We start from the raw sequence: 26,451 nt of genomic DNA, 5'->3' as shown, positions 1-26,451 counted from the left end.
CCAAAGTCTGATCTAATTTAATGTTTAAATCACTAATATAAAAAAAAAAGCTTTTATATGGCTGATGTTCACATGTCCCTCATTTTGCATTTGGAAGGAAAACAAAAACCTCCCCAAGAGGAAACAGTCTTCCACCAGTTTTGTTAAGAAACAGAATGTTACCTAGGGAGCTAACAATTTTTAGTTACCTAACTCCCTCTAGCATCCCCTTTGAAAAGGCTCTGAAAGAGGCAGGATTACCTCCTAGGTGTATGGCATCATATAGTATTTGAGGAAATTTTTAATTCATCATATTAGAACAAAGCATGCTTTAAGTTCTCTGGGCATTACATGCTCCAGTATTAGACAGCTACATGGATCAAAGCATCATTAGCCATCTGAAAGATCACAAAAATGCTGTGTTGTGAAGATACAGTTTAAGTATTTCAAAATACTTGCTCCAGATATCAAAGGTCATCATCACCAGTTGTTTTCAGGAATTAGAAAAGTAGCAATTATGTTTTGCTATATAAGCAAGTCCCACACATTTTGAAACTGCTGTTACCACTAGCATACTCCTTAAAGACTCACCTTTGGAGGAAGCGTATCGTTTTCGTTCTTGAGAACAAATCTTCCCTCTCGATCATCTTTGTTCCAGTTTAACTGTACAACAAGAGGCTTCTCATCTACATCTAATCTTCTTTCTTCTTCAAAAAAATGAAAAACAATAACAGTTACTTAGCACCTCAAGAGCAAAGACATTTAGAAACAAGTTATGCTCTTAAAAAAATGAAAGGTTGCTGAACGGTACACTTCAGTTCATGTTTCCCTGTTAAACACAGGGACAGAAAGCTTGGGGAGGTAGAAACGTATGTGTCCCCTTTCTATCAACCAGCCTAAATGTATTCCCTCTATCCACATAATCTAAAGGTCCACATAAAGTAGTCTTGCATACCTCCTTTGTCAGAACTAAGTCTGGGAACACAAAATTATCACTCCAGAGGAGAAGTTAAATCTACAGTTATAATGTCTCAAACTTTCTAACTTCATGAGATTTCCAAATACTCGTTTTCCTTACTTCAAATTTAACCAGTCTGATTGTGGCCCAAGAACTACTATTCTGGAAAGTCTGCACAAAAATAAACCAGATTACAAAATTAAAAAAAAAAATCCATAATGCACATATACTATACAAAACTTCATTTAGGGTACTGTATCTATTTTATGAATATAAAAAAAAATCTAAGTGGTTAAAAAAAATTAAAGAAGTTTTGCCATGTGATCTCCCTTCTAGAAGTAGGAGACAATACACATACATAGCGAGACAATGGTGTGTTTGCAGTTACATTTTATTGTAATGAGAAACACTCCTACTGAACAAGGTGCCTCTCCTGAGCCACGTTTTAAACATCAGGAACTTGCTCTACCAAGGAAACCACTTTGACTACAGGTAACATTGCTAGCAGATTTTTAAAGAAACCTAAAGCACAAAAACCACATACTATTCATTGCTTAAATTCATAATGACACATGCACTTTTCCCTAATCCCACGTAATTCACATTAAGTCATCATTTGTAGACCATGAAAAGTGACACATATCACAATAAATTTCCATTCTCTATCTCAAATGAAATTATTTTCTGTCTTTCAAAAGCAGAATTAAAGGTAGTTAAACCACTCATGTAAGCTTCTGAAGTACAAAAAAGAAAAAGCGCAACAAAAAGCTAGTTTCGCCTATTCCTGTCTCTACCACCACCACCACCCACTACCACCTTCCAACCTGAAGCTTTCTACTGGGGTGGGGAGACACAAACGCTAGCAGCATCAAATAGCTATTTAGGTATCTAAGTTCTTCACAGGTAACATGAAAGGATCTGTTTAAGAAGCACAGCAGCTTCAAACAATACTATGTTGAGCTTCCACTAATTTAGCAGTAAAGGAACATGCATTATAAGGCTACCTATCAAAGGCCCACAACACCAAAAAACTGAGGATGTACTCTTAAGTGCTCCAATTTAACACTCCTATTCCTCCACTATAAATTTAGTCTTCACCTACTAGTCCTAAAAGTAGCAACTCTCTCACAAATGTCAACAAATTAACAGGAAGTCAAATACAGTATTTAATAGATCATAATCAAAACTTAAATAAACTGCAGGCCTGATATGCGCACTTTCATTTTGAAATACCACTCCCCCACGTAACAATTCGTAGCAATGCACTTAGGAACAAAAAACCCAAGTCTTACGAGGTTCAGAAGCTGGGGGCGAACCTGAAGATATTTTTCGCTTGAGGTGGATAGGAAGGTGGTGTGGATGCAGGAAAGACTTCATGAATAAATACTAACCTCCGCTGACATGCACCTCATAAAGTGAGTATTTAGGGGATGACAACATTCGCATGTCTGGTCGAAACTTCTCTGCAAGAGTTTCTATCACATCTTGTGTTGTGGCAGTACTAGAGACACGGATACATTTTGTTGCAAAATTTCCAGCTGCTTTGTCTTGAAAGTAGAATCTCATTACTCCATGAAACTCCAGATCCTGTAAAGAAATAAAAATACAAATCTGAGTACTGGCTAACAGTTATAAGGTTCAGAATTCTTTTATTATTTATTAGTTACAAACATATTATGAAAATATAAGACATTCAAATAATGCACTGGTTTTCAAAATTTTGAGGACAGCAGAATTTACTAACTAGGACACCATAAACTTGAAAAAAAAAAACACATATTCTGTAAAAAGATATCGAGTACTCTACATTACTGGAAATATTTAAAACTTCAATTTTTAAGTATTCAAATTTACAGCTATTGTCAGGTTTACCTGAAGGAGAATTAATAAAAACTTTTTTTTTAAGCTCAGAAACGCATTTTTGACTAGTCTCAATGTATTTTGTTATCCAGATCAGGCCCCTGTATCCCAGGTCTATAAGAGTCCAAATAAATATGCTCAAGGAACAGCATGTCTGAAAGAGAACAGCCTTCTGTCACAGCAGTCCTAAGCATCATATTTTCTCTTCTCTTTCCCCCCCTTCATGTGCTCCTCTCTCTTATGTTGGCATCTGTCCCAGAAACAGCCTGTTCAAAAAGTTAATAATTTGATTTATTCATTTTATATGTTCAGAAAGGTTAGTCTTTGGTACAGCTGTCTAAACACTCTGGGAGGGAAGAGAAGCTCCAGTACCAACACAAGGTGAAAGGAAGGGAACAAAGGGACTGCAACTGTTAACCAGGTGGCTACACCACAGCTGCAACATCAATCTGTTCAAACTATTGTAAATTCACATCCTCAAATATTTTCCTTAGCCATCAGCGTCCTGACTTCCACTCCAGCCTACCAAACTGCAGGAGGATACTGGCTGCTCATGCAACTCCATTACTGATCTGAACAAGGACACCAAATTCAAATTTTAGTTCCCCAGCAGTCTCCACTTGGCCAATTCTTGCCTCTTGAATAAATCCAGCACTCATGGGGCCCTGCACTCAGAGGGAATCAAGAAGATTCAAGCGTCCTAGTTGATATTGCTAAATTTACTCTACAATTTAACAATCACTGCTCCCGTCTTCACTTTCTGGAGGCTTTGAAACAGATATATCCTCAGGTATCGAATGTAGTGGTAGATTTCATGCTAAGCACAGCCCTTTCCAGTACTACATCTGATGACATGAAACACATCGCAATGTTTCTCAGAACAGCAAAGAACCTGAGATATTTACTGAAGCTACTCCATCATTCAGAAGACCTTCTCAAAAAAAAAAAAAAAAGACGAAAACAAGAAAAAAAGAAAAGTGTTATAACCTACACTAAGACAAACATCATCATCCAGATACACAGCAGTAAGCACTGTCCTTCCCAAGGCACTTCCAAGCCTCTGCCAACACAGCAGTCAAATGTAAATCCATCTTTGACCTAGCCAATGGCTGATTTTGTTTTATTCTCTGTTGTTATCCTAACCATTTATGTAATTAATCTTTCTGAGCCTAAATTGATGTTCCCACAGAACTAGCTATTGTAATCCCAAAGTAGTGTTCCTTCCTGCAAGGAGTTACAGGTGCCACATGCTCCACTTCATCTTAACTGTCACCTCCTCATCCACTCTGGACTTAAATGCAATTACTCAAAGGTGGGTCTCAATTCTTCTACCCTCAATATTTTTGTAACAGCTACTACTCACCTCTGAAAAGCATCCTATTCACTTCATTTCTTGTCTCTAATTACTTAACTCCAATTATTAGGTAATTATCCATAGGAGGACTTACCCCTCTCATTCAGAAGGCTACTGAATGACTTCTGGAAATCCTACCTACCATAGCAAATTGGAACTTCCTTAACATGTGTTCCTGCTAACTCCTTCAGTGAGCTTCAAAAGTTTTGAGGTACAACTTATTTTCTCAAAGCTCTGTTGATCTTTCCACAATCAATTATAATTACCCTGTATCCATGAATTCTGTATGTTACTGTAGTTTCTAATCAGCACAGACAACATCCTGAGTAAACGTCCTTTTAATACTGGCCTCACACATCATTTATATCCAATGACTTAAAGATGTCTAGCTAAAGGAGACATTAGATGCCACTCAGTAAAATTATTTCATCCCTCACTTTCTATAGAGTTATTGGATGAACATTGTCTAGTTCTAGCAACATGCTTTCATGTGGTCCATTATTTCTCTAAACTCTTAACAAATGCCGATTTGAGAGAGTGTTCCTCTGATGAGTTACCCATAAAATGTTCTTGGTGGGGCAGCCTTTCCAAGATTTTCAACAATGAATACAGATACAAAGCAAAGAAGACGACACATGAGTTTTCTGAAAAGTGTCATGAAGCATAATCATATCCCATTTATAACATTTATTTCCCCTTACACAAGGTTTTCCCCACCACCATCTCAAGGTACTGCTGAAGCAAGAGTTGAAAGAGAAAGTGAGCACACTGCTAATGTCTTTTTTCAGGCTTTACATATTGTGTGAATTCCTATACATGGTTATGGTTTGAGTTGACTTTTTAATATTTTTTTTTCCAAGAAGAAGAAATTATTTTACTGAGGACACATACCACTGTCCATTAGCCATGCTTTCAATCCTATAGATTTTTTTTAATTCTCTACAACACAGCAGAGATTCAAGAGCAAGGGAATGCAACATAGATCCATTCAGAGAAGATCTAGAAAACAATTCAAGAAGCTCTAGATTACCATGGGTTTATTATTATTAAAGTCTTATCGCTAAAACTTATTTCTACTTCCAGACACTAGAAAAGCAGACAGGTGACAAAACTGCTTTCTAAATACTCAAGATACAATGCTAGTATAAAGCCAAGTTTTGTTTTCCTCTTAAAGAAGAAGTAATGTGTTCCTCTGAAGAATCATCACTTGAGTTTTGTTTCATTGCTTTGACAATCTAGATATTAAAACAACTGAATGCACTGACCACTGACTGTCCATTTCCCCCCATGCTCTTCTATAGTGGCTTCTCACCCTGTGTTCCCACAGTCCATGCCTGCCCAACCACTGTCTCCTGTGTTCAATTTTCCAAACCTTTCCATTAAAAAAAAAAAAAAGATAGACTGCAAAACTTCCCAATATAAAGCTCTAGTTAGTTTAGTATTTCATTTCCACTAAGTTCCAAACTGTTCCTTTGGGCAGTGCTAGAGTATAACAGTATTTAAATAAAAGTGTACAGTGATAGGGAAGTAACTGGTTTCACATTTCAAAAAATTAGGAAAGTAGGAGATTGCAAAAAGAAAAAAAAAAAATCAACAACAACAAACCCTCTAGTCTTCATTATTATTACATATATTTACACACACACACGTGTGTGTGTATATATATATATATCTATCTATCTCTCCAGTTCAAGACACACAACTTTCTGGCCAGTGCTTAGCAGATCAGTAACACACACAGAGACTGATGCCACCACTCACACTAAGACAACAAGGTAGGCACCACACTTAAATTTCCACTCTCCATTCTACCTCTGCATTAAAGCATTTACTTTTCAGAGCTACATTTCATCCTCAAACTCACTCATTCCTGAATTTCTTTGGCAAGACCGCCAGGCAGGTTCACTGCAGTCTGTAACATGGACTTGTGTCAAGAGAAGAGGCTAAAGTGTAAAAATCACTTGTCCTAAACTAAATAGACACAGAAATATCTGTGACTGCCTAACGTATCCTTATAAGTGGAGAAATCTCCCCAAAACATTTACAAATCTCTTAAAAACACCTTTCTCTAAAGACAAGAGCTACCAGTTCTAAATTACCAAGAAGCTGTTTTCTGGATTTCAAAAGTGACTAATTACATAATTGTATGAATGGTCTTAAGTTCCTCTCGGCAGTTTATATGCATCATAAACAATTTTAGCTTTCTCATCTAATCACATTTTAGATATTTTATGTATCTGCTGTGCAAGTCCATGGCTCCCCGATGTAGGAATGTGAGGATACAGAACAGCCTTCAGCTACACAAGCACAGACAATTTTCACAAAATTTTAATTCTCATCACCTACACTGCAATATATATTATAAAGAGCACCTAGCAAAAGTCAGCTCTTTTCAAACCTTTCAAATCATAAAGGCCATTTTCCTCAAATACAAAGCCTAATTATTCTTTTTTATCACTATCAGAAGAATTTAGTTTCAAAAAGTATATCCTATTCAAAAGTACATCCTATTCCAACTTACATAATAAGAAATTGCCAGTCTTGGTTTTACAAAGAAAAGTAAATTGTATCACCTCTTCATTAGGCACAAAAAAGAGAAAAGTGCTTTAACTACCTAGTTATGACTTTTTGCATAAAGTCAATGACAGGCAGTTAACTGCTTCAAAACCAACAGGTTGAATGTTCCAAAAGTGTGTCTTTAGAAAAAGAAAATAGAAACACATGAAAGCATCAGAATGGCACACTTGAAACAACACTTTCACAATATGAAGAGACTTCAAAATTCTACAAAATCTTGTGAAAAGCTTTGATGAAACATTCTTAGAAAACACCTGCGTTCTCAGTGCTATCGCCCTCCTCTGACATCCTCCTCAATGACCTCAGACCATCATCAACTGAAAAGGAGTGCTACAAAAGCAGGAAGCAAACAAACTTTAATACATAACAGTCACACAGATCTCTTGAGTCACATTTAAAACTGAAAAAGTGATATACAAGTTTTCAAATCAATCAAAGTTTTCCAGAAGCCTTCAGCAAAGTTACTCCTGTTTCTCAAAACGGTTTGATCTTTAAATCTAGCTCCCAGTTACTTACTGTCAAATAGGTATTTCTGCTTTAAAGCAGTAATCAGTAATAATCAAGATAATCACTCATTCGAAGTTATGTTCTACAGAAGTGCAAATAAGTAAAAGAGGCAGAGAAAGTGTCTCAAACTTCCATCTCCGATTACAGAGGCTGGTTACATACACATACAAAAAGTGTTAACAGTTATGAAAAGACAAGGGTATTTAGAAAATCCCCACAGAAAACCAGCTCTCTTTCTTCCAATCATCCCATTCTTTTTACATAAGAACCTAGTCAAGAAGGAATATGAAAAAGAAGTAGAAAGAGGTAAAAAGACTGGGCTGTAAGCGAGGTTTGGAAAAAGCCTGCAAAGGGACACAATGGGATTTGTAGCTGGGAAACACAGACTTCCTGAAGAATCAGAGAGGCTTCTGCCGACAAAGCAGTAATATCCAGGAGCAGTAATCCATAGCCATGTTCACATATGAGAAAGGAAACCCCTCCTTTAAAGAGTCAGAGGAGGTAATGAGAGAGTATTATCTCACTATGTAGGGCACAGCAATGAATGAGAAGATCACTATTCCCACAAACCAAGCAAAGAATACTCATGGGCTTTTAAACTACAATCCCACCCATATCAATCACAAAGTAATACATACTTCAATACTTAAGCATATTATATACGATCCATTTTGTAAACTATTCAATCTCTTGAGCAGTAGAGAATATACAAGTTTCCCTTCAGAAATCCTCATCTGTAATCCCTCCAAGGGCCTATCTTTGATCTCTTTTAGCTGCATTGATAACACTGCCTTGCAAGCAGAAATCTGCATGACTGCATCTAGAAAATACCAAAAAACAGCATTAAGAACGCCACATCTTTCTTCCTGCCCCATTCAAATTCTATGGGCAAAAATCTACAGAAGACTAACTCCTAACTAAACTGCAATTATTATTCAGGTACTGATTCAGGAGTTTTGCTAATAGAATATAAATCACAATAAAACCATTCCACAGTGCACAAATTAGAATTAAAGCAAACACAAGTTGCTTTCAAATGAATTCAGGTCACAATATTGATATAACAGGTCAGCATAATAACAGTATTATCACTGCAGGATATTCCGAAACATTCACGTAATGCCTTTGTACCTGACCGGTTGTCTGTCTACAAAGTAAAATGGAATTGCTTCCTTTGCCTCTCCAAAAGCCGTAAGTATGCAACAAATCTGCAATTCTAATAAATATATGAATTTTTTTTAAATAATTCTTACAAGGTTTTAAAACCCAAGCATATTAAATCAGTAAGGGAGTAAGCACTGAAATTACACGAGGGTCAGGTTTCTAGCATACACTCCCAGCAGTGAATTCTCAACTTGAAACTAAAAGGCAGACAGTATTTTTGTCCACAGACTCTACAGACAACTATTAAGAAGGAACTCCAAGTAGTCTTTGAAAAGAAAATCCTGTTAACTGTTATAACTGTTTTCCACATAGTGGAGAAATGTTATTGCTAAGCTACAGTTTTTCAGACACCTTCAAAAAGTGCAGCTTTAATATTAATAATAGAATACCCTAAATCGTTCCAAGAGAAGAGAGGAAGAACAATACAGATGAAAAAAACAGCTCCTATAAAAATAATTTTCATCAGCTTTATTTCCTCTTCCAAACCTTTGACACCTGGATCAACAAAGACTTTCCACTACAGAATGACTCATTTGCCACAACAATTTATGCACACCATAATGTTCACATAAGCAGGAGCAACAGCTGAGCTTTCTATCAGAGAGAATTATCAATAAACCACAACAAAAGGAGTATAACTAAATGAAATCCCCTCTTTATTTTCCTGAAAACAACTCATCTTAGGAACCAGCCCCACTACAATATGAAACAAAGCCTCAAGATTAAAAAAAAAAAAAACACCACACAACAAGAGGCACTACATTTTCATAATATAAATTTAATGCAACTAAGTCAATGCAAAACCCACTGCAGTATACGACAAATGCCACACAAAAAATCTTAAATTAAGACCAAAATTCACGTCTATAAATGTAACACATACCCTAAAACAGGATTTACTTTCATAAACGCAGCTTGAATGCCCATGTGAACCTTGAATTATCACTGATGTAATATTTTACTGTATACTTTACATGCATTCTCCCTACTTCCTATTACCTATCTGTCCACATAGAAAGACTGACTAATATAATAACTCTTGGGATGAAGCAAACATTACTGTTATCTTGAATACTTTCATGATGAGTTACCCCTCACAGTTCAAAAAATTAAACTTCAGAACAGACCCATCCACAAGAGGTAGATGAACCAGAGTATTTCCTACTACTTCAAAACAAATAAAAGTTTTCAGAATTGTATTTTGCCAAATCCACCAGACTCAGTATGCAGTCATCAACCATGCTTCATTCTGAAAACACTTAAATTTTCATAACCTTCTACAAAAGACTATCAAACAAGCAACATGAAGTGTCTTCAGGCAACATTTAGGACTCCAGAAGCAGCTAGCATTAAAAATAAACAAAAATCTGCCAAGGGTGCTCCCCAAAAGCATTACAGGATTAAGCTTCTAACTCTAATTTTCAAACCTACAGTAAGCGATCGCCAAAATCTTAATGGCACTTTCAACACACAGCTACTGTCTGCCACCTGCAGGAAACATTTTGTTAAGCTGCGGTGGACAGCATCATTTAACCTTTCTACAATTAACAAGAATAAGTGTAGATTGTTCTTCTTACAAAATGAATTCTACTACAGTTAACTGAAGAAAATTAAAACTATAATATTCTCAACAATGAGCAACAGTTCTGTAACTATTTAATCATGCATTAAACTAGACTGATTAAATTAAAAATGCAACAAATAAAGCCACAGGAGATTAAATCATACCCCCAGGTTAAACCATCGCACCCTTTATAAACTGTATTGATGCTGGTGTTACTCAATGACTCTCTCAATACCATAACACTGAGGATCTGGTAGTCACTGTCAATAGATACGTTGAAAATATAACCAAAAAGTTTTAAAAAATTATAATTATTATTAGGAAAATTGTTTGAAGAAGGTGACATGACAAAAAAAAAGTAATTCACACACATTTGGTGTATCAAAATACCCTGAAACAGTCTCCAACAACAAAACAGAGTTACAGGCAGAGTTCAATCACATTTGAAACCAGGTAAAAAGCCAAACAAAACCAAAACAAAGTCTCCTTGGAATTAGTCATGACATTTAAAAGCAAGAGCAAAAATAACAAATCCTAATGGGCCTCAAGAATACATCGCTTACTTTTCTACTATTTACCTACAACCTGTCACTGTTGTGGACTTAAGAGCCAAGTGCTTATGAGCAACTCCAGAAAACTTAAGAAAAGAATTAGAAGTACAGACAATCCACTACAGCATGTTTCAGATACGCCTTTAAAAAATATTGAAATAAGTCAGAGCTCTCCATATTATTTACTGCGTTAAAGACTGTTCCTTTTGAACAGTCTGATTTGGAGGAAGAGGAACAGGTTATTACATCCATCTCAAACCAAAACACAATAGGAAAAATGAAAGTTCAGGTACTGGAAGTCTGATTTTTCATTGGCATTGCTACTTGCCGACAACCTGCAGAGCTGCAATCCCTGTATTTAAGCATATTCACGCATCAATCAGGCACAAAAAAACCCTGCCTTTACTCACTTTAACATTAAAAGTGTAGGCACACAGTCACTTTAAAGCAAATCTAGCTGCAGCAGAAAGCCCTTCCTCATATCGAGACACTTATTCCCACCTCCTCCCTTACGCTAGGCACCAGCATCCTGCAGCTGTACAGCAACATGAATCAGGTTAAATAAAAATGCCTTCCGAGTTAGTTTTTTCCCCCTCCACTCAATGTGGATGAAACTGTCCTGCTGGCACCCTGTATTATCTCGGAGGAACCATGAAACAGCAACCTCTGCCACTTTGTTCCCACTTCTGCACTAGCATCAGCACACGCTGGACCCTGCACAGAGACGTACAGCATTATAAACCAACAGGTACTTCTTTTTTTTGTTTCAGGCTATGCTGGCTTGGCATGCTGTGAAGTCTTTGCACAGGTCAGACAAGCACCAGACCACAGAAGGCAGCCAAAATGTAGCAGCCAGCAGCTCATCTATCCAACCTAATCTGACTGCTCTCACTTTCACACCTGCTCAACAGCATAGTAGCAGCAGCACATCTGCTTGACTTGACAGCACCCAGGCAACATTTAATTGTATTTCTGTTTTCTAATACAGTGTTTATACATTTCTGATGGAACAGTTAAGACTATAACAGCACAGCAATAAACTGTTTCTAGTACAGGGACAATGTTGCTTTCAAAGTGGAATTTTAAAGGTAGAGGCAAGCGGGTTTTCAAAAGGTACATTTTTAATGTTGTATGTAAAAAGTGAACATCTGAATGGACATTTTTCCAAGGGAAAAGTAGTTCTAGCTCATCTATACAGTGGCATCATCACCAAGAAAAATTTCTCTTGAGGATGCTGATACTGATGATAGGATGGTACCATGTCTTAGCAGAGACTGGCAGTCCTGATGAGGTACGTGGAAATTGTGGCCTGCTATAGGAGCAGCAAATCTCTTGAATATTTTAAAGACTCACTCCACAAACACATGAAATTTAGAAAAATAAACAACCTTTTTAAAGTCACAAACTAAAGTTCAGGGTACTGTACTCTTAAGGGCATTTCCATAACAGGCATATTGCAAGAGTTGTTGGGACACTGGAGTTAAACAATAATTTCTCTACAATTAAAAAAGATCAAATTGTTTCCTCTATAATAAAACATCATTAGAGGAACTTATTAGCAACAATCTTAAATCCATAAAAAATTACACTACAACTAGTTTTAAAATTAATCAGTGAAACCACTAAAAACTGAAAAGATAATTTTCCCCTCAAGAAGGAATACATATCTCTAACAGAAATGCTCATCTACTTACAACAGAAAGCTGCATTTTTGAAACAAGCATTTACACCAGCAAACTCATGAAGCCTAGTGGCTGGCCTTCCCAAAGCTGATCACAGTTTTATTACAGGTGACACAAATCAAATTATTCCTAACACTTCCCCCCTATGTAGATTCTCTAGTGCCAAGAAGTATCACAGAATCACAGAATCATCTAGGTTGGAAAAGACCTTGAAGATCACCCAGTCCAACCATTAACCTAACACTGACAGTTCTCAACCACACCATATCCCTCAGCACTATGTCAACCTGACTCTTAAACACCTCCAGGGATGGGGACTCCACCACCTCCCTTGGCAGTCCATTCCAAGGCCCAACAACCCGTTCTGTAAAGAAATGCTTCCTAATATCCAGTCTAAACCTTCCCTGGTGCAACTTGAGGCCATTCCCTCTTGTCCTATCGCTTGTTACTTGGTTCAAGAGACTCATCCCCAGCTCTGTGCAACCTCCTTCCGGGTAGTTGTAGAGGGCGATGAGGTCTCCCCTCAGCCTCCTCTTCTACAGACTAAACAACCCCAGTTCCCTCAGCCGCTCCTCATAAGACCTGTGCTCCAGACCCTGCACCAGCTTCGTTGCCCTTCTTTGGACACGCTCGAGTAATTCAATGTCCTTTTTGTAGTGAGGGGCCCAAAACTGAACACAGTAATCGAGGTGCGGCCTCACCAGTGCCGAGTACAGGGGCAAGATCACTTCCCTGTCCCTGCTGGCCATGCTATTTCTGATACAAGCCAGGATACCATTGGCCTTCTTGGCCACCTGGGCACACTGCTGGCTCATGTTCAGCCGGCTGTCAATCAACACCCCGTGGTCCCTCTCTGACTGGCAGCTCTCCAGCCACTCCTCCCCAAGCCTGTAGCGCTGCTGGAGGTTGTACACACTCTACATAGTGGAAAAGAAATCTAATGTCTTGTCTCTATTTGACCACTTACTGCAGAAACTTCACACTCCTGACATGGGCTGAAGGTTCAAATCTAACAACCAACAGATGAATTAAAAAACAAATTTGACAAGCTAGTATCCATCCATAGGCTGACACCAACCACCAATACACAGAGCAGCTCAGAAAGTACCCTCACTTCAGCCACCTGACATCCACCCGACAAAGTATTCATTTTTATTTGCTCTCAGTATAACCTGTATACTGGAAATATAGGAAATACACTCTCAACACATGACCAAAAAACGTGATAGCAACAATCCTTTAAATAAACAGCTGTCTGAATTAATTTCTTTGAACTAGCACTGCACTTCAGTATCAGGTTTTAGTATGATGCAACAGGGTATCAAGAGAAACCATAAAAATAGAGTAATTTTTACATAATGCAACCAGGGGTCATGTCATATTTTTTTCTGCTGACACAACCAGGAAAGACTGACCCTACTTCTACTCTGCAATTATAAACTTGATTGTGCTACATTAGTTTCTCACTCCTGTGGGATGGGCTGGAATCTGCACCATACAGGGTTAAGACACCCAGCTATACACTGACTGAACTAGAAAAAACGCGGGTGCTATCTGATACTCTGCATGCAAGTGCTCTGGCAACCAGGCTAATTAGTCGGGAGTTTAAAAGTAGGAATGCCAACAAGCCTAATGGGAAACAAGCACCTGATTCTCCTGGAATAGAAAAACTGCGGCAGGAAATCTACTTGGAAAAAACTAAAGACTCTACCAAAAAAACCCTAACCTCAAAACCAAACAAAAAAATCAAAACCCCATACAACACCAAAATGTGCTTATACCTTAACACAGTATCTATTCTTGACTAGACCCAGTTCCCAAATGTCCCACTCTATCCTCTGAGATGGGGTGGACCCACTTTAGAACACTTTAACGAGCAAAGTATTCACTTCTTTTCTACCTTAGAGTAGCTATGATATGAAGAATCATACAGCCTAACAAAACGTAAGAGGATACTATCTGCCAGACTGCAAAACAGGCAGGCTGACAAGGGATTATTGTGCACCTGAATTTGGGAAGAAAGGGGTCCCAAACCCAAATCTCTGTTCTCTTGTTTACGGCACTGTTAAGAGCTCACTGCCAAATTGACATTGCTAAAGGTTTTAGAGCAGGTCAAGATCTTGCCAAAAAGCAATGTGATAGCTCAGGAACTGCACCGGACTGTTGCCAGCTTCATTAACCTTATTACCCATTTAACTACCTCAAGAGACACTAATGTACAACATGTAAATTCATTTCAGTTGCACAATTATTGTCGCACTGTCTTGGAATTCGGTCTACAATCATTAAATTCATACATTCCAGATCATATTGATTAAAACCCAACATCTGACTTGGATTTCAGAAAGTTATTTTCCAAATAAATTAGGTTAGTTAAGCAGGTTTGAAGGAATAGTACTATTTAAAAATGTAGCTTAAAATGGAATTTGGTTGTAAGAAATACCATGGAAATAGAGGAAAGGACCTTTCTCTTTTAAGAACAAAACAACTAAACTTCAGGCTGTATTCTAATCATCAACATCTACAATATTAATTCTGAAAAAAAACCCTAAACCCAAAACCTGCACTGTTGAATGAAATTTAGTGAGATCACTTGTGTCACAACCAAAGATGCACAACCACAGTGCCTATATGCAGCTTCATCTTGAGCACACACAGACAAAAAACTAAGACATCCTTCTAGTTACTTCAACCATACATCCAGAAAAAGGATATTCATTAACTACAGATACAACCAGGTAGGCAAATTTACACATGAAAACACCACACAGTTTTAGACATGATTAGAAGCATTAACTGTAACCTTTTTGAATATTTTAAAGAAATAGTGGGTCCACACTGTAACTTCCAAACAGGAGAGAGAGTCAAAAAAAGTGGGGTTTTTAGAATTCTGTCACTCAAAAACTCCTCCAGGAATTATAATTTGGAATGACTTGTTTATTTTTTCATTTAAAGGAAACAGGTCATAAAACCTACAAAGCAGCTTATTAATGCTGTTAGTTATCTTAATGTTCGTTGACAGAACTATCAAGGGCACAGATAGTTTGGAAAAAATCTTTACAGTAGTTGTAATACTTTGGTAAAAATTATCTGTTGATAGCCTCTCTGCAAATCCTACTTAATCCTGTTGTATAATCTTTGGCAATAATTTCATCAAGCACTGTGCTTGGTGAATGACATCCAGCTTCAGTTAGTTGCATTTAAAAACAACTGCTGACAAGTTAAAAAGGGCTTTCTCTGCAGTAACACCATCTACAGTATCTTCAGACTGATAGTGATGTTACACTCACTGTTTTCTAAAGCTTTCTTTTGACTAGTCTCATACTACAAAAAAATTCCTCCATTCTAACAAAAAAGCTAGCTCAAAGCAGTTCTAAACATATAAGCAGATTTCTTACTAAGGTACTTGCACAACCAAAGTATTGCTTTGGTTCTGATTTTACTCCCTCACTACTATTTACTTTTAGATTTGAAACAGCTATCAACAACACACTTTAATGCTTTGTACTTGAGCTGGCACCCTTCCTCTGAAGAAGCAGCATTTCACCTTCCAACTACCTACCAGTTTCCCTTTCTCCTAGGGGGTTTCACACTTGCTCCCATCTACAATAGTGTCTGTTTTGCCAGACTGGAAGCAAGTTCATTGGCTGAAAGGTCTTGCACTGTAAACAGGTTCATTTGACAAGAAAATCTCTATATCTGAATGCTTTCTTCTTTTATGTATCCTCCACGTCATTATTATTAGAACATGGAATGTACTATTCACATAGACATAGACATAAACTCCACAAAAGTCCCTAATTGTCGATTACTGGAAGGTTACGTCAAGAAAAATTACTCCCTGTGTCCTGTTTGTCCGTGCAAGTGACGGAGGGCATGACATTAAACTAATTCAATAGCAACTAGCAGTTACATTTGAAGGGGCTTTCCCCCTTTCCCTACCCACCCCCCCTCCAGCTACGTGTCATTTCAATTGCTTCAACACAGGCATTTAGGTGAACTCTAATGAGCTAGTTCAGAGACAAAAGTACAAGGAGAATTAATCCTAGTCCCCCATTTTTCTTAAGAACTTCACCATGGAGTCACATAAGACCCAATGAGAGCACAAAGGAGGGATTAAAAAGAGAAAAAAAAAGCTCAACTGAAGAAGGGGCAAGGGGAGCAGGTTTTTTGCTACTAGAAAGCCATTTTACCAGCTTAAGCTATAAATACGAAATCTCATACTTTTCCCTTGTGTAGCTACTGGCACTCAAAATAAAACCAAGAACAATAGTTTACAAAAGCAAGGAAGGCCTCTGCAGATCCAGAACCCCAACCAACTGGGAGTATGTTAGAAGCTAGCTTTAACAGCATGTAGTGGTAATAAGTTGGTTATCTATGGGAATTCTGGTATTTCATCATCCCTGTCTAAACACCTATTTCATTGGTCCAAGGCTCAACAAACAAAAGATTATGGAAGCAATATAGTATTTGCAATTCATTATAAAAGGCCTAAGAAAGGCTATTAAAATAAAATCAGGCTATATTGCAATTAAGAAATCATTTAACTGAGAGGAACAGAAGTTTTGTTTATAATACTAGAGGACATAGCACTGCATAAAAACAAATACAGTTTTCTATTATTTCAACTAAAAGTAACTAAATAATAACTGAAGTCATCACGTACCAAGGTGATGTTATTTTCTACTGGAAACAACGGTTTTCCCAAAACGTCAGGAGCCACTGAAGCCACAGTACATTAGAGCTACAATCACCAGCTGCCAACACTAGCCTCTAAAATATTTTTCATGTCCTGGGCATAAAAAGACAATACTGACAAGAGTTCAGTTATAGTAGGAATGACACAAATGGTGGAGGAATTACTCAATGGTGCCAAGAGACCTTCTGTAAAACGCTACATCAGATGTTGTCCACACACAAACACTGACAGAGTTCTATAGTCCTAAGAGTCTCCAATGTCCTGCAGAGATCACAGCAGCATCATTTCAACAAAACAGGCCAAAAGAAGTAAGCAAAGTTAGTAAAAGAAAAGGAGATTTGACGAAGCGGTCATAATTAAGAAAGTCAGTCCAGTTTAACCCAGATGGGTTAAACATGTTTTAAAAAAGTTCAATTAAACCTGCTAAAAGTAACATTTAATTGTGTCACCAAACAGTCATTAAAACAAAGAAGCACTTGAAAGCACCTCATAACTAGGGGAATAAAAAGCTACTCTCTTTCTATAATTGCAGTATTTCAGCCATGGCCACTGTATTTTCTCTTTCCCTCCTACTGCTTCAGAGTCTCTTATTCCACACTCAGGACAACAATGCAAATGCAGCGACTCTGAGTAATCACCAACGCTATTCCCGATAGAGGAAACAGCAGTTGACCACTTGATTACATAGGAAGCTCCTCATTTCCTTTGCAGTTCTCTTCATAATAGCATAAATAATCTAGAAAAAGGTATCATGTGGTACAAGCATAAAGACCAACTTTAGTGATTTTCTGTCAAAAGGCATTTGGTCAGAAAGCACCATTAATTTTTCAAACAATGGAGCTGAGATAAATGACCAAGTGGAGGGGGGGGAAGGTTGATTTACTGTTTTATAATTGTTGATTTTACTCTCTCAAATATTTTGGGGTTGAGTCTCTAATTAGATTAAGTGTTCTGTGCAAGACTATTCACGTTTTATGAAAAATTTCTATTTCCAAACAGTAGCAAGGCAGCTCTTTTCCCACTCATGAACACTGGTATCTCATTACTTCTTTAAAATGATATAAAGCATCTTGCATTATCATTCTGTGGCAATACCAGGTAAGATAAGAATCTGGCTTCACTTTTAGTAATGATGAGGGGTTGAAAGGTAAGTATGGGACTGATGCAGCTGAATAAATGCTCAACATTTTAAGTAGCCAGAGTCACTTGCTCACTTCTCATTTAAGCATCAGAACGAGGCTACTCTTAACAGCTCAGTAACTAAACCAGCACTGCCCCATTATTTCATAACAGCTTGCCCTTGTTTCACAAAGGGTTGCTAGCAGGGGCTTACAGAAGAGTGAGGAAGTTTCAGAAGGCAGGTCAGTCAGATCACCAGTTGCAAGACTGGGTGTGTGGAGTTGGGAGGAGACAGGAACTGAAGACAACTGAAAAGCTGAATGCTTAATCATCACATAAGCATCCTTCACATTACTGCTTTCTTCCTCACCTTTCCTACCCACCCCTGGTCTGGAATAATGCACTTAAAAATAAACAATCTATTTCTGTATTCGATCATTGCTTAGACTAGGCAGCAGTTTCATTCCTAGAATTGAGAGTAGATGGTTACAGATCTTACAGAGTACAACTCAATATATTGCTCCTTCAAGAGTTTGTTCATTCAACATTAAGGCTTCACATTGTTTTAACACAGGCAGTCTCTCTCCACCGCACATTGCCGCAGCTGTCTTCAGCTGAAGAGATTCCATTTATGAAAGAAGACTTCTGGAGTTCTGAGGAACTGCAGATTTTGATCTCTCAACTTCTGGGACAAACCGGTCCTGACCTACTGGCTTCCCAGAGTGTGCAATAAACCTTTTTAACCATGTTTTTAAGGTAGAAATTCAAAAAGAAGCATCTGGACCTGGGGATTATCAGATGAAATGATAATTTAGCTACTTAAGAATGGGTAGCAAGTTTGCATCAAAATAGATTCCAACATAACATGCAGGAAAAATGATTTAAAGCTTTCTTTAAATTTAATATCAACATATAAAATCTAATGTGGAGTTTTTGGGGGCTTGCTTGCTTGGTTTATTTCAGTTTTTAATTCCTGCTATGTTAATAATGGCCTTGTTAATTTACAAAATTAACAGATTAACACTACCCAAGTGTCAAAGTCATAATTTAAATTTTAATGGTAAAAATACCCCACTGAAGCGACAAATAGCAATATTAAACATCTGTGGCCAGATGATATTATAGTCTACTTTCAAACTAGTGCTTCAGCATTTCTTCTCCCAAAAATGTTGCACTATCAGCATAGCTATATTTCCATGCAATTGACAGAATCTCCGTATCTAATCAACTGTATCAGATGTTTTGAAGTTCTGATACCATGAAAAAAGACCTTTCTGTGGTTAAAATTAACATTTCGTAGATAAAACTTTTCATTTCTAAACATCACAAATGCAAGACACATTCAGCAGCTACAACCAACCCCCACAACTGGCGTGCTGCTTTTTAAGACATTTTTCAGGCATCACAGAGGCCCATATCACAATGGCAGAATTCAAAACACAAAGAACGTGAGGTTCAGTATGAAGAATTTAACTAGTGAACACAGTGTACTGCACAAAATACAGTAAAGTTAATAATAATCAGGAGTGAAAAGAGTAGAATTTAGACAACTTACAATCACTTCTCATCTTGCAGCATTTGGACTTCATCCAACCTCCCCCCACAATCTATCATATAAGCAAAGCATGCTCCTTCAATGTATGCCTAAATCAATGGATACATAAAGCAATTCTGAAACATTAAGATACTTTCAGTCATAGAAGTTGGGTAGGACAGGAGAAGAATGCTGTGCTCAACATTCTCATAGCACTCAAGCACATGCCTAAACGTTTTGCCAGAGGAAGTTCTACAAGGTGGGTGTTTGGGTTTTGTTTGGGGGTGGAGTTTTTTTGTTTTGGTTTTTGTTTGGGTTTTTGAGTGTTTTTCTAATGCCATGGAATTCAGCGAGGACAAATGCAAAGTCCTGCCCCAAAAAGGAATAATGTCTTAGGAGAAGAGATGGAAGAAAATGGGTTTCTTCCTCCTGGAGGAGAGATGGCTTTGGGTAGACCTACAAAGCAGCCCACAATATCTACAAGGAGGCCATCAAGAAGATGCAGCAAGGATCTTCACAGTAGTACACAGTTGGACAACAGGAGACAATGGACAAGTTGAAACAGTAGAGGCTTTTAAACTCAATGTAAGAAAAAGCTTTTTCACCATTAGGACAGTCAAGCAGTGGAGCACGGTGTGTAGTACCTGGTCCTTAGGGGTTTTCAAGACCTTACTGGGTAAAGCCCTGAGGGGCCTCAGGGCTGACCTTGCTTTGAGCAGATTGAACTAGAAACCTCCCGAGTTTTCCAAACAAATGTATCCCATGATCTTACTTAAACATTCATAGATGATAGGCTAACTGATTTTCCAAGACTATTCTCCTAAAGAAAACTCGTAATTATTACACCAGCCAGGCAGGCATCCTTAGTTTACACAACTTGACCTCCAAAGCACAGAATAATAGAGGTTGAGACCAAAAGGAGAGTTCTGATACCGAGATGTCCCAACATGTATGTCACAAGAAGGGCCATGACAAAAGAAACAAAGCAGTTTAAGTAGCAGCATAACATTTGCAAATTTCTCTTCAGGTATGAGTCCAACTGGTAGAGATTAGGGACACTAACAACTGTATGAGTGGTTCTACTACACATATCAAGAGTCATTTCTCCAAGTAATGCAATGCAGTCCATCCCAGATGGAAATAAACTGGAGTGGGTGCACACACCATTGATCCATCTAGGATCACAGGGTAATTCAGGGAGTAAGGAACCTCAGCACTTTCCAATCCAACCTGCTGCTGAAAGAAAGGTCATCTCTGAGGTCAGATCAGGCTGTTTGCAGCTTTAGCCAGTCTGTTCTTAAAAACCTCCATGGACAGAAACTGCACCACCTCCCTGTGCAACCTGTTCCACTACTTGACTATTCACTGGCATCTGAGAAGTTTTACTTTGTAGAACACATTTGTAGTTAGCAAACTGCATAATGATTTCACTTTTAATAGGGATAAAGTGAACTGTAAGCCTGAAAACATTTTTTTCAAATATTATCATGTACATCTCTATATATTATCACTGTACAGTGGCTCTAAAATAAGCTTGCTTACTCTGCCAGTGCAAAATACTAAGACTAGCCTCTACCTCGTTTTTCCTCTAAGAATACAAAGTGATATTTTATAACATCAGGAATTTTCAGGATGATTCTTTTAACATGCAGTCCTGTTCATTTGTCAAGAAAGATTATACAACCAAAAAGCAATGAAAGATCAGAAAAGGCAAGACAAACACAAAAATTTAAGGCAAGGACTCAGAAGAGGCTTTAAAAAATAATTTAAAAAATCAAATATTACCTGCCCTCCCTATATCCTCAAACTGATGAGATTTCCTGAGGTTGTATATGTTACTTTTGAACACAGTTCAGTTCTGAAGTTCCAGACAAGCATCTGAGTGCAACAGGGAAAGTGATTCACCACCATCAATACCAATTTGTTGCTATTCTCTAGTTGCTACAGGGTGTATGGGGCACAACAGGGCAGGAGTGGGTGGAAATATTATTAATAATAATAATAATCACATGCTAACCACAGCAGTACAACTTGATTTTGAGGAGAACACCACAAAGCAACTGAACATCAGAAGAAAACAAACTGAGAAAGCACGAACGAAAGGAAAGTGGGGTAGACCAAGACAAAAAAGAGATCAAGAATGAAGAAACACTGGTCTGATTACTCTAACAGTCTAGCTCCAAGCTTCTCAGTCATTCACTTCATACAAGTATACATAGGGGCAGGAGGAGGGAAGAATCAGTATCTGAATTTCAGACACTAAGAGAAGCCTCTGTTTCAGTGTTCTTGTGAACAAAAAACCCAAAATGAAGTAAAAAGTCCTAAATCCGCAAAACAGAGGATCAGCCTTTCTCTTGCACACTCAAAGAAAATTAAGAAAGAAGGTAACAGTCTTATTCTAAGGAGAAAAATGCACTCGTGGTTCACCTTATTTATCCATCTCAAAACACTAGGCACCCAATTCAACTTTAAATCTCTCCTTAATTTCAATTTGCAGATAAGAGATCTTACTTTCTGAACTTAATTTAGCTGGCACGCAGCATGTAGCTACTAAGTTGTATGTAACAACAGAAAAATGTCATGGTCTTATTTTCTACATGCCACTATACAATTATAGCTGTATGGCAATGGAGATACTGTTTATATGATACAGGTCTAGGATCTGCATCGTGTGAATTTGTCATAGCGCTGGTTCTAGAAACCACCTACACTAAAAATGAAGATTTTCCTAATCATTGTCAATAATTTCATGATCAAAAATACTCGAGTAGATATTCACCCCTGCTGAGAGTACTAGACTAACAGTAATGCACTGTAAAGCCTACATGGCCTGTATCAGCCAGTAATGAGTTGTTTTCAAACTGTAATCTGGATACCTGGAGCAGTCAACAGGACTGCTCCTCCACAGAGAGCAGTGTAAACACTGACACTACTTTTAACATGTGGATCATCGTGTCATCTTTTGAGACCGACTTGATATTTAGTAGTTGCTGTCAGGTAATCACTAAATATCTTTTAGATATCTATGTCCACAAAAATCACATGTACGAGTCTCCATTTCAGCACTATAAAAACATGGTCCTCATTATCAGAAGTTTGGAAATTCTCAATACAGAAGGCATATGGGCAACTATCAAAGCAATTTGATCAGTTTCTTTTCAAATTATTTAATGCAATAATTAAATAAGCATTTTCTTAATGCTGATCAAGCTACCTGAGCACTGAAGAACTAGGAAAACCAGCTCTTAATTTTTTGATGTCAAGCAGAGAACAGTTGTTTTTGTCTTTTTGAATCATACCTTTCAAATGCATAACCAAAAGACAGCATGCATTTCAGCCGCCAAAAGTTACAGACTAGCAAATTATTATTTTGGGGGTTTTTTTAAATTAAAAAGACATACAGAACAAATTAGGAACAATGAAATTGACTGATTAGTTTGAGTAAATGTAGAAGACAGGAATCACATTTTTTAGTCTTTTATCCTGAAAGCAAACTGCCATACAGTAAAACACACATTTGGGCCTTTACGAATTGAGATACATGACCAAACTATACTGAAGTCTTGACTCTTCCCTCTCAAGATGTTAATTTCCAGTGATGTTACCTCCACACAAGGACTTCAGCCTAAAATTTTAAGCTATGTAACATCTCAAACAGCTAAAAGTAAACAAACTGAAATGGAACATCTTTTTCCCAAAGTGAGATTTTTCAGAGGTTCTCCTGAACAAAAAGGAGCAAGTATAATTTTCTCCATAAAGACATAGGTTTCCATTTTGGAAAGCTGTTCTGTTTGGACAGACCCATACTAATAAAGTGAGATGAACTAATTTGCAATATCAGAGTCAGAAACAGTAATTCCAGCAACCATTCATTTTTAAGCTGTGATCAAGAACTACTAAGCTTAGACACGCAACTCCTCCCTGTGCCACAGGCTACCCACTCTTCATCAGCAGCAAGGTTTACACAACTAAGCAATGAAAATTTTCATGCTTTTTTCATTAAGAAAGTGATCTCAAGGAGCAGATTTTGTTATCAAGTCCAGATCAGATATATTTTTGTTAAAACAAAGCAAAATATTTTTTACTAAAATTTGTTCACTACTTTAAAAATTCAAATCCTCTGGAATACCCTTTAGCTCTGGGAAAAAAGTGCTTGCAATGCTTTTCAGACTGAAAATAAAATCTACACCTTTTAATATATTGAAGCAAATTCTATTTTGGAATTTGTAGCATTTAAGTTTTCTATAATCTGTCTCATATTATAAACATGATTTTTATTAAAATGTAGAATAACAAAGTGAAAAGCACTTTCCCAGTCAGGAAGGTAAATTTGCACTGAGGAATGAACATGCTCACTTCACCTTTCAAATGGCACATTCGATTATCAAAGGAGCTATGTTTTAAAAAGCACTACCAAATCTATATTAAGGATTTCTTCTAGAAGACAACAAATTACTGTTTTTTATCATGTAACTGGTTAACAAAACTGGTCTCTGCAGCTGTGTTAATCAGGAGCTGCCAGAAGAAAGAGTTTGCTAGTGTACTGTATATGAATCCTTATTCTCAGCAAGTCTTGCACTTCTGCCCAGTAGGTAGTTCTGCAGCCAGTGACACAGCTTGTATGTTTAGTTAACTCCACTTAAAAAATTCCCACCTTTCATTTGTCATCATTACATTGCAAAAAAAACTACCAGAAAATGAATTGGTTGCTTACTTCCAAGCATATTTCTAAAATAAAATTCTATCAAATAACCTTAATTTTATTCTTATCAGGTGGCTGTCATTACAGTGGCACACGGACCAAGGACAACTTACAATACAAACAGTAACGCACATGATTAACAGTTAACAGGAGTTTTTCGAGTTTAAACAGGCTCAGATTACAAAAGCATTTAGTAACTTGGTTTGGCTTACTCAGATATTAAAACATAGTTAATGAAGGCATAAGTGATACTACCATGCAAGATTTCAAATATATTCTGACTCACCATGAAACAATTTAGGCTTCAACTGGTGATATTACCTAAAGAATCTTTGCAGCAAATCAAGATTAACATAGCTGAAAAGTTACACCAAAAGACATGACTATCCTCTCATTAGAGAGGGATTATGTCACCAGAATATGAAAAGAGAACCCAAAGAGAAAAAAAAAAAAAAAAAAGAGATCTGTCAAGAAGCAAAGACTGCAGTATACAGAAGTGGAAAGGGATTTAAAAATATAAGGAGTTCCTAGCTTTTCCTCTTAATTAACAACCAATAAACTCTCTCAGTGTGATGTGTGTGCTGGCTACTGGTTTGTTTCTCTACTACTGATGACAGTAGTTTTCCAGGTTTATTTGTACAGAAATAAACAAAACAAAACACCATGAACATTTCTTATATTCTCAGTTAACACCATATTATCTGTGCTGTGTATTTTTTATTATTATTCACAATGAGAAGCAAGCTTTCTTTAGGATTAGGTACTTTAAGTAACTCGTTCAAGAAGATTTTTTTTTAATTAGTACTGCAAAGCATTTGGGGATTTTGAATTTCTTCTGTATTCAGTATTCACTTTAAGAATGTTAATAAAACATATATACTTGTCTTAATTAACAGTTTAAGATTCCTAGCAGTTCAAATACCATAAAGTTACACACATGGAAAAGATAAATTAATCATCAAGTTTAAAACTTAAGTTACCTATTTAGTGAAATGAGGCAGTTTCATGTAGATTTGATATTTAAGTATTTTGAAACAAAAAAAATGAAACCAAATATTAAAATTATTTGTTTTCCACGAAGATATATAACCTAGTTCTCACTGTATCCATGTAGCAAACAGAGAAAAGGGGCATTCCTTGCTATAGCATGTAAGTCAGCTTAAGATTTAAACTGGGGGTGGTGTGGTGGCAATGGCGTATGACATCCTAAGCGTAACTCCACCCCCCGCCCTATATTTTATAAGGTGAAATCTTAAGTTAGCATGACCCAGCAAATAGCAAGCTGCATACATGCATAAAAATCTGGCTTCTCTTTCTGTCTCTGTAGTAACCAAATTTACAGCAGTTTTTAACACATTACTTCATGTATCTGCATCACTGTTTTCCCATCCTACTGTCCTGGAGACATTATTACAAACTGAGAATGCTAGATGTCTTTTATACAAACACAAGACAGTTGAAGAGGCTACAACTACACACAAGTTAAACAAAATGAGATTACTTAGATCATACTTACTATCATCTTGGAGAAGCACTCTAAGCAAAAGATTAAAAAAGAAATATCTAGTAACATCATTGGTTTCTAAATATTTTTGATTGAGCATTGTCTACTTTCAAGAATTAGACTCAAAATTGCTCATTACATAAAAAACATATATATGTTCTACCTAGAAAACTGGTTTAGATCAATAGTCAATGTAAGGAAAAAGTCAGACTACCATGTTATTTCGTACTGGCATACATAAACAGGAAAGCTCAGTAATACAAAAAGAAGAGTCCACTTGTGTATAGCAAGAAAGCAGCTTTTCCAAACAAATGCAGTAAACTTTAGCACCTAAACTTGTAAGACTTTTTTTTCATTTGACATACAGTTCACATGTAAATAAGGAAAGAATTTTTTGAAATAAACTAAGCACCAATTAAAATGTTGTCAACTTTTAATGACGTTTAAGACAGATGGACACTGGGGGTGGAGGATAAGGCAGAGAAAGGGCTGGCCAAAGTTTTTGAAAGCCACGGTAAATACCAACATACAAATTTAATTGTGATTATTCAGTAGTCCTAGACATTGCAAAAGTGGTAAGGATCAGCTCAAAACAACTGCTAAACATTAGCAGCAGAAAAACCCATCATTGCCTTTCCCTGTCATCAACATAATAGAGCAGAAAGAGAATCAAAGACAGTTCCACGTTGCAGAAGAC

At 37.1% G+C, this 26,451-nt stretch overlaps 1 protein-coding gene across 24 annotated transcripts in view; it reads right to left on the bottom strand.

Moving 5' to 3' along the window:
• The window catches only part of AFDN (afadin, adherens junction formation factor), a 132,961-nt gene that overhangs the window by 92,186 nt on the left and 14,324 nt on the right, over positions 1 to 26,451 (bottom strand). For 16 of the 24 annotated variants that reach the window (XM_074863019.1, XM_074863031.1, XM_074863042.1 and 13 more), the window contains exons 2-3: positions 2,329 to 2,524; positions 571 to 686 (exon numbers count right to left, since the gene is read on the bottom strand). In XM_074863019.1, the coding sequence (XP_074719120.1) occupies positions 571 to 686; positions 2,329 to 2,524 (312 nt within the window). The remainder of the gene's footprint in view (positions 1 to 570; positions 687 to 2,328; positions 2,525 to 26,451) is intronic. The other 8 variants (XM_074863020.1, XM_074863033.1, XM_074863024.1 and 5 more) reach the window with 1 other exon arrangement.

This window comes from Strix uralensis, chromosome 3 (genome assembly GCF_047716275.1).
Source record: "Strix uralensis isolate ZFMK-TIS-50842 chromosome 3, bStrUra1, whole genome shotgun sequence".
Lineage (NCBI taxonomy): Eukaryota > Metazoa > Chordata > Aves > Strigiformes > Strigidae > Strix > Strix uralensis.
Note: the sequence above shows the minus strand (reverse complement) of the source record. Positions and strands in the feature narration are given on the sequence as shown.